The 9572-nt window shown below is 36.1% G+C and overlaps 3 protein-coding genes across 4 annotated transcripts; all 3 read left to right on the forward strand.

Moving 5' to 3' along the window:
- Positions 1-2627: 2627 nt before the first annotated feature.
- LOC130512645 (uncharacterized) lies at positions 2628-3098 on the forward strand. The gene has a single exon (XM_057010836.1). The coding sequence runs from the start codon at positions 2628-2630 to the stop codon at positions 3096-3098; it is 471 nt and encodes a 156-aa protein (XP_056866816.1).
- Positions 3099-5902: 2804 nt separating this feature from the next.
- On the forward strand, positions 5903-7178 carry LOC130494706 (putative zinc finger CCCH domain-containing protein 9). 2 transcript variants are annotated; one of them, XM_057010256.1, is made up of 3 exons: positions 5903-6209; positions 6399-6494; positions 6545-7178. In XM_057010256.1, the coding sequence occupies exons 1-3, from the start codon at positions 6120-6122 to the stop codon at positions 6608-6610; spliced, it is 252 nt and encodes an 83-aa protein (XP_056866236.1). In that variant the 5' UTR covers positions 5903-6119; the 3' UTR covers positions 6611-7178. The 2 variants fall into 2 exon arrangements, with proteins under 2 accessions (XP_056866236.1, XP_056866235.1); XM_057010255.1 differs by having other exon boundaries at positions 6565-7178.
- Positions 6775-7633, forward strand: LOC130512646 (uncharacterized). The gene is made up of 3 exons (XM_057010838.1): positions 6775-6960; positions 7315-7385; positions 7471-7633. Exons 1-3 carry the CDS (start codon positions 6775-6777, stop codon positions 7631-7633), a joined length of 420 nt encoding a protein of 139 aa, XP_056866818.1.
- Positions 7634-9572: the final 1939 nt, after the last annotated feature.

A 9572-nucleotide genomic window follows, 5' to 3' on the forward strand; every position in this document is an offset into this window, starting at 1 on the left:
TTTATTATTTACTTTTCTTACTGTAAACAAACAGAAAAATTTTACTCTAGATTTTACAAGAGTAACATAATTTTACTTTGATTTTTTTCTTTTTTCTTTTCTCTTTCCACCTTTTTATTTTTCCTCTCATTTCCACCATTTTACTTACTCTCCTTTACTCCCAAAGTTTACCAATCACAATCGATGTTAAAAAGCTTTTTTTTTTTAACAATTAAATAGTTGACCAAGACATAACATGTGGCATAATGATTTTGGGCTGGTGACAATATTTGTGTCAAACCTAACACACTGAATTTTTTGTGATAAAGAAACTATTGAATGGTTTTGTAGTTTATTGTTTTCATTGATCCTCATGAAAATGAGGAGAAAAGAAACCCAACACACGTTTTTGAGGAATTGGTTGCATTTTTGGGCTCTTTCTTCCTTTTTTTTCTGGCCTAGTCCGTTCAAGTTTGTACTCTTTAGTTTTTAACACGAAAACTATGCGCAGAAAGTTAAGAGAATGATTGTGAAAAAATTCCCCTGAACTACGGATATCCAGACATTTTTCTCTTTCAGGCACTAGGTTCGAGAAAATATATTACCCGCTAGTTCCAAGGATCAACTTTCCCTGCTTTCTGTCCTCTAGCCAGTAGCAGAGCAGCAAATCCGAATTGTTTTCCCTTTTTAGAAGAATCCACCGGTCCAAACGTCGTCTTGAAGTATTACACGCCAGGTTCTTCCCCCGACTTCGTCGGAGGGACCGCCGTTTCAGCTCTCCGCCGGCCGACGATGATACTAGTTTGAAGAGAACCGGTCCTTCTGGTCTTCACTACTCCTGCAACCAGAACAATACCGTCTCAAATAAGAAGAACAGACCTCTGGTGTTTGTATTTCTTCAAACTTTCAAGATTCAACTTTTCACTAGGGAATCCTGGTCACTGCGATTGCTACAGAAAATCTCAGACGAATCTTTCATCTCAACATCCACATAATCTTTTCTTCTGACTTCGGGGAATTCCCTAAAGCAAAAGAAAATTTGATTTCCATAGATTCCAGTTAGTCCCACTCCATGTTGAGTGATACTGAAGAAAGATTTTTCAACAAGAATGGCGCATCGTAGACTGTCATCTTCCGAAAAAGGAAAAGGTTTGGACCTAGAGCTCCAGGAACCTCCGCGAACTGCTCGTGTAAAGGTTCCACTTCCTGACAATTCAGACATGCTCCGCAAACATTCCCTTACTCTCATTGGACGAGTAACCAACCGATCTGCTCAAAAAGTGTGGTCTCTGATTTCTTTCTTCACAAAACATTGGAAGACAGAGTTCAAACCAGTTGGTTCGGACTTGGGTAACGGGTTGTTTCAATTTCAATTCGAGCTTGAGTCAGATCTCCTAGCGGTGTTGGATCAACGCCCTTACCACTACGCCCACTGGCTAGTGATTTTACAGAGATGGGAACCAACAACTTCCCCAAGATTCCCATACTTAATCCCCTTCTGAATTAAGGTACAAGGGCTCCCAGTTCACCTATGGACTGAATCAACTGTTAAGTGTATAGGAGCAGACATTGGGAGATATGAAAAATCGGAGATTTCCGATCATTCTGTTAGAATGAGAGTTCATATTGATGGACTTCTGCCACTCATAAAAACTTCGGTAGTTGAATTTCCAAGCGGAGATGAAGTAACTACTACCTTAGTCTATGAACGACTCGACAAGCATTGTACTAAATGTCTCAAACTAAACCACGAAATTAAGGAATGTCTAGTGGCTAGAGCAGAGGATCGAGCAGCTAAGGCAAAACTAGAAGAGACAGCTGAAAGAGCAGGGTCAATCGGTCATAGAGATGAAGAAAACAGAAGCAAACATGCCTACTCTGAAGCAGAACAGAACCAGGGAGCTTTCCGTTTTTCAGCCTCGAATCGGGAGGAAACACAATCAAAGGTATCAGCGTGAGGGTAGAGACCCAAATTTTCAAAGACCACCCAGATACCAATCCAAAGTATGGCAAGAAAGAAGCTCTTATCGCCAAGTATCTCAAGCAAAAGAGAGGGCAAGATATGATCAGGGCCAAGCTTCGCGACCCACCCGCGATAACTCCATATCTCACCACGTCTCTGAGTCTAAATCTAGAAGCTATTACCGTGAGGTGGGAAGGATACCACCAGAAATAAGAGAAGAAGCTTCAAGCGCATCAAAGAACCTCCAGGACTCTGCTGACAGGGGGATTCCCCTACAAAACGTCCAAGTACCCATCCCGGAGGACGTTCTTAATGAAGCAAGAGTAGAATTGAGAGAATATATGGTTTAATATACTAAAAGCGCTGATCCAACAGAACGAGAAGCTAGGAAAGAAAGATTTATAGATTTCCACCAGAATCTATAAATCATCTCTTCCTTCACTGCCCTTTTGCTCGGAGAATCTGGGAAGCTCTCCCTGTGGCTCCGGTAGTGGATGTGAGTGGATCAATAGATTTATCGGAAGTATGGACGAGTTTGTGCAATAAAATGTGTCTGCCGCCTACGGGTCTAGCAGCAGGACCTTTGGCCCCTTAGATATTGTGGCAAATGTGGATCGCAAGAAATGGCCTCTGTTTCAATGATAAATAGAGTACAGAGGAAGAAGTTATCTCTAAGGCTATTCGTATGGCAAAGGAATGGACTAACGCCCAAGACAAACCGCAAAAGACACAGACAAAGATCCCCTCAAGGACCATCGTACCTGAAAACTGTGATTCTCTGCAATCAGATGCTGCGTGGAGAGCTTCTACTCAACTAGCGGGGTTCGGCTGGATCATAAAAACAGAGGCGACGAGTGTTGCTAGGTTCTCGACAGGTGACGTGGTGAGCTCTGCTTTAATAGCAGAAGCTATGGCGATGAGACATGCTGTAAGGGAGAGCTCGATCTTGGGTTGTAGAAGAATGGTGTGTGAGTCTGATTCAACCCAATTAATCAAAGCTCTCAACGGCAGCGATGCTCCATTGGAGATTTACGGCATTGTGGCCGACATTTTAGATTTATCCTCTCTTTTTGAAGTTATTGTCTTTGTTTGGATTCCTAGAGAAAAGAACTCTACTGCTGATGGCTTAGCAAAAACAGGGTCTTGTTGTAGGTGAGGCTTTAATGCCCATCAACTAACTCTTGCAAGTTTGAATTAATATATGTTGTGTTTCAAAAAAAAAAAAAAAACACGAAAACTATGCATATACTACTTTCGCGTTATACAGTTTTTTATTTATTTAATTGCCTCAAGTATAAAGTTTAAAGTTATTTGTTTATGTACTACAACTAAAAAAGATAAGTAAAAGAATGATAGTTTCAGTTTTTAATTAAAATATCGTTTCACATACAACGTCAAATCGAATGTGAGGAGCTGTTAGTAGGATATGAATTTGTAGTAATTGTTAAAATCCTCAAATTTTATTGTTATTGGTTGGTGGATTCTAAGAATTTTAATCAAATCAAATGTTATTGGTTTGATGATTATCTAATGATTTACAAAATTTTTTATTATTCAAAAAGTTTAGTTTTTAATAATTTTAAGTATCCATCAAATATAATGTTACTGGGAATTGAATTTTACATATTTTACTTATAAACAAAACTTCAAGAATCTTGCATATTTATTTTAGATTTCTAAAATCTCTGAACTAGATTATTTTCATAAACTTTTAAAATATGAAAAACTCTTTAGAAGTCTTTACAAATTTAATAAATCGTTTGACTTCTAGAATCAACCAACTCTAAAAAAATACTACTCCCACTAATTCCCCCTAAAATTATTTAAGAAACCCAATTTCATCTAAAGTCATTCATATGTGTGAAAGTAGCGAGCAATTAACTAGGAGTGGGCATATCGGTTTAGTTTTGATTTCGGTTTACATTCGGTTTAATTTGAGTTTTATAAAACTCAACCTAATCAAAATCGAAGTACTTTTGATTTGGGTTTTGTTTGGGTTTAGTTTGTTTTGGTTTAGTTCATTTTGATTTACTTTATTATGGTTTGATTCGATTTGGTTATAAAATTTATTAGCTAAAAAGTAGGGGTGAAATAAAAACTTTGTTAGCTAAAAATCTATTACTAAAACAATTGATCTAAAACCTAAAAATATGTATATTAAGTTTATCTCTTTTATAAATATGGTTCAACTAAAAACAGATTTTCACTAAGTCTAAAATACTATTTGCACTTATTTTTACCTTGGTCTTTATTAATTCCAGATGAACTTATTAGAATAAAAATTAGAGAATATATATATATATATATATATATATATAATAATACTATTTGCATCATATGTGGGAACTTAAAAAATATAGGAGTTAAGAAAAAAGGAAAACTAAACTTTATATATATAGTATTTATTAATGGATAAATTTCTTTTTGGATTATCGTTTTGGTTTGGTTTAAAACCAAACTAAACTATTTGTGTTGAGTAAAACATGAATCAATTGATTTATGTAAAAAATACGTTTTGGTTTAGTTTGGTTTAACTTTTGTTGGGTTGGATCAGTTCGGTTCGGTTCGGTTTGAGCTTTTTGTTCACCCCTACAATTAACTATCAGTATGATAAAATCATTTCACATTAATCTTCTTAAACATCTATCTTTTTATGTATATCGATTTTTCTCTCAAACGCCATTGGTAGGCCGACAAAGACAACGCTATTGGCAGAATTGAAATTAGGTCCACTGGACAAAAAACTAAAATTATGTTTCCATCGTCAACGTGAGACATAAGGAAGTCTTTGTACAAAAAAGTAAGTCTTTGTATCGTGTAATGAGGGGCAAATGTAAGAAAAACATTAGTTTTGATATGGTCGACGCATCATCGATAATAATGTTGTAATTAGTGAAGACATACACTAAGGTTTCTGCAAGACATACATTCAGCTAATTAATGGCTAATACACTCTTGTATTTTGTATTTATGACCGTGTTTCTATTGATCAGTGTGTTCAAAATCTGGTGGGAAATCGCAAATAAACAGCGAGGTGAGTAACAAATTTTAACCACTGAATATGTAAACATTGACTTGAACTACCATTCATTTTTTGTGTGTGTGTATAAACCAGAAATCTTTAATGGCAGCTCCAATGGAGGCTTTTAGAGGAGAGTCCTTAGCAAAACAATATTAAGATATGTGGTGGGATCCATGTTTTATTAAGATTGTGTCCATAAAATCCCTAATTAAAGATTAATTGTTACTGAATCCTCACACTATTCACGGATCTTATAATACATGGTGATTCGTGATTGGTTCCGTTTTTTTAAATAAAATGGACAAAAAATAATAAAAAATTCTAAAAAATTACCTATGATTCTGAGCCCCATGAGACTGCCATTGCAGCTGCTCTAATATGTATATCCTTCTTTTTTTTGCTTTAGGTTACACGACAAAGGAATGGCTCGATAAAGCTTTTGAATCAGGAACTGCGTTACTTCGTATCGGGTTCGATGAAAACAAGAGTACTTTGATTCGTATTTTCTGCAATAGATGACTATTATGCTATGTTCATATATATTATATTATATATAGTCTTCTCAATGTCTATAGTTAGAGATAGAACAGTTATGTAATCAAAACTTTTTTTTTGGCAACGATGTAATCAAAACTATAACAGCAGAAACGGCACATGTGTCGGCAAAATCAACTTTGGTTTATATGCCAAGGCAAGCCCTCCTTTTGGTTCATACCGAAAAGAAGAGAGCCCCCTTTTCGTTTGGTCCTTTAAATACATCTTTATATATAAAAGAGAGTTTTAATCTCTCCTGGGATGTCCACATGGGATGCCAGGTCATAAACTGAAGCTCTACAAACGTGACACATAGGATTAAATGAAACTCTGTATCTTGAGCTATATGTGTCTTTGAGAAATAGATTGTAAGTTTTGTTTATGCTGGGTTTTCCCTGGGCCCACCAACAATCTGCGTTACTTTTTCTTTTGTGAAACCAGGCGTCACCCTCGACGGATCTGTTTCTCTGCAATTAGTTTGGCAGAGTAACGCATAGTGATGTCAAACAAAAAAAAACAAATGAAGTTAATAAGGAAACAATCTTGGATTTAAAGAATCAAACCCCCCCCCCCACCCCCATTCTTCGATTTGATTTCCAGAGACAATAGAAAAGAACAGAAATGAGCGATGGAGAGAACTCGGTGATGGAAATCGAAGAGGCTAAAAAAACTGATACAAGAACAGAGTCGACATCCATAGAAGAAACAGAGGTAAGATAAAGAATCTAAACGATAATCTGCTCTCTTCTTTGATACGATGAATGAACTCGGTGTTAGTCCTCATAATAGTAATATAGAGAAAGATTCGATGATAGAAGAAGTAAAAGTCACCAAGGAAACAAAGTTGAACTATCTACATCTTGCGAAGGTTGATGATTTGTTATTAATTTCGATTCTCAGGGACACGCTACGGATTTGAGGACGAGGGAATCTTATGGAAGGACTGATCGGAGACGAGAAAGAGATCCAAGATCCTCGGGAGAAAAGATGGTAAAGGTACTGATCAAGAACTCACTGCTCTGTTCTTTATCATTATGATAAAAAAGTGTCGACACGGTTTTCTCAGGAGAATGCAACTCAGACGAGTGAATATCCAGCTCGCACCGGTGTAGGAGATAGTTACTATTACCTAAAAAACGGTCGTTGTGGCTTTAGACTAAGTTGCAGATTCAACCATCCACCGGTGAGTGGAAACACAAAGAAAGATTACTTTACTGTGTCTTATTAGTTTCAAGATATCCTCTGTTGTCTATTTTCTTTAGTACATCGAAATCAGATGAGATATGGCATGGTGCAACCGAGTCCCTATCCAGTTTCTCCACATCTTCCTGAGAGTAGTCAGATGAGACATGAAATGGTGCAACCGAGTCCCTATCCAGGTGCAAGAGATTGTAGACAATATCTACAAACTCGGCGGTGTAGCTATGGACCTAAGTGCCGATTCAACCATCCTCATGCACCGGTAAGAAAGAAAGAAAGCAAATTATCTACACTTTTTGCTGAGTATAAGTTTCAGTCTCCTTAATGGATGGTTTATTGATGATGTGAAAAATACACATAGTTTTCCCTAATGCATGGTGGCAATCAATTCACTCCACTACATGTTCTTCAATGCGTATTTTTCACATCCACTATCAAGTGATTTGACTATATAATAAGATGTCTAGATCCTAGAGCAAATTCACAATCTTCGTGAAATCATAGTTGTGCAAAATATCAAGCAGAAAATATCCAGGAATGGCGATCACTAAGATCCAATTATCAGGTCTGAAGGTTGGTCATTGCAATAAGAGACCGTCGTAACACGTATTCTTAGGTTTTGGGAAGCTACAAATGTGAAAAGGGTGGAGAGCTCATGGGTGTAGATCGGGTTTCCTCGATGAAAAGGTAACTATTCTGTAAATTCATTCGTTAATTTAAGTCTATTAGTGATTCATTTTCCGAAAGTAGCCACCTGAGAATCGGTTTTTAGTTATCAGTCGACGTTGGTTCAGAGGGTCAATGAACTGAGCGTATTTGATGTCGTAAGAAGCAATAGCCACGTCAAACTTTTGGCATCACCAGGTTCTATTCGCTTTGACGAACAGATCAAGTTTGTCCAGCTTACTGATACAACAGCCTTTATCCCGACTTAGCAGTTTAGGTTCAGCTAATGGATTTAGCTAATACAAACGTTGACTTGCTGGATTTGTCATACTTCTCATGTTTTTATTAATCTTTAACTTTTTGGGATGGAAATTATCGCCTCCCGAGTCACCATTTGTTTAAAATTAATCATGCAGATGAGTATCAGGCGTGTAATAGTTGCAATCCAACTTCACGGGTACGGTAGCCAAATTCTTTGGTTTCAAAGTTTTAAGTTTGTATTTCTGGGTTAGTCAATGGAGTTTAGCTAATTATAAACTGTTACAACTCTGCATGGATACGGTTGATGTGAGAGTGAATTTGATTATGCTGCAGATCACCTTCATAAAAAATTAGAACAGTTGCTAATATCAAGAGTCATCACCCAGACTAGAGCTGAGAACAACTCAAACAACGTCTGGCCTCAAACACAGTGCAGCCTTTTGTTTGAGATGATGAACAAAAAGAAAAGAGAAGAGAATTAACAGCGGACAACCCTTCCACAAAGAGTAATTACACGACACGAGCAACAATCCATGAATGTGTCAGCGGGACCTTCACGGTTTGCGAAGATAGAGGGAGCTATTGAACCACTTCTTCAGTAAACACATACACAAACACTTTAGCTAAGATTCTCTGTGTTCTCCATGTTTTATTGTTTCAAAGGCTATGGAGCAAAAGGCGATGGTTAAAAGATAAATATATTACAACCCATTTACCACAACACTAAAAAATGGACAAGTTGCAGGTTTGGAATCATGTTCCTAATCTCTGGATTCAAGTACACTTCGTATATAAAGTTTCCATGATAGAAAGCCTTTAAGTAACGTGTTTGGACACATGCTGTAGTTCCACAGAGAAATGAGAAATTTGAAAGTTCCCAAAGTTGTAGTGTCCAAACTTCTGAAAACCGGGTAGCTAGACAAACTCTTTTACTTTGTTAAATGCAACTAATTTTTTTTTGAAATTCGAGTTTCATAACGGGAGTTACAAGTTTGCAGACTTAGCTGCTTGGTTAACTACAAAGTCCAAAAAAATAAAAGAACTTCTCGCCCAACATCAAAAGAAAGACAGCCAAGTAGCTAAACAAGAGTTTTTTCCCTTCTAGCAATGTTCGAGTGTTTTTTTGTAAAATGTTAAAATTTATACCATTTTGAACTTTTGAGTGTTGCAAGCAACTTATTACAACTGGAAATTGAAAGAAACAAAGAAACAACCCAACTCAAGCAACAAAAAGAAAGTTTGAGTTCTCAATCTATTATTATTTTTGGCTAAGAATGTAAATATCGATCTATTATTTTTCACGTCATTTTCAAACTATTCCTAAATGCAAATAGTTATTCTAGCAATGTCTGAGTTCTCAAACTATTACTTTTCACGTCATTTTCTCCAAATTTCTTTTACAGTTCTATGTTCATTAAATATCCATAGATTTCGTTAGGTGCAAATTTTTGAAACAATTTATTATCAAACTCAAATATGCAAAAGTTATTAATTTATTATCAAACAATTTATTCCATAGACGTGTAATTCACCAATACAGACTTCTCATTGAAAACACTCCATCAAAGAACAACTGACAACCCACACCCTAAAGCACTGTTAAGTACACAAACATAGTGAATGAATTGTAAAATAAATATATAGTAGGTTAAGCAATAACTAGCTCAGTTACTACAATCTATTAAGCAACAAAAAAAACAACCTATAGCAAGAAAATAAGAGCAACTAAACATTATAACAACACGGACATGTAGATACAATATCTCGCCAAGCATCAATAATTTTTGTATGACGTTGACATTTATCTATACAGTATAATAATTGGGAAAAAGAACTCTACCATAATTCTTTTATAAAAATGGAAGTAAAAAGATCAATATTTGCATAGTTAGGAAGAACTCGGTAAAAAGAAAAAAAATACAGCAACAAGACAAAAAATACATAAAT

Source organism: Raphanus sativus, chromosome 5, assembly GCF_000801105.2.
Source record: "Raphanus sativus cultivar WK10039 chromosome 5, ASM80110v3, whole genome shotgun sequence".
Taxonomy (NCBI): Eukaryota; Viridiplantae; Streptophyta; class Magnoliopsida; order Brassicales; family Brassicaceae; genus Raphanus; species Raphanus sativus.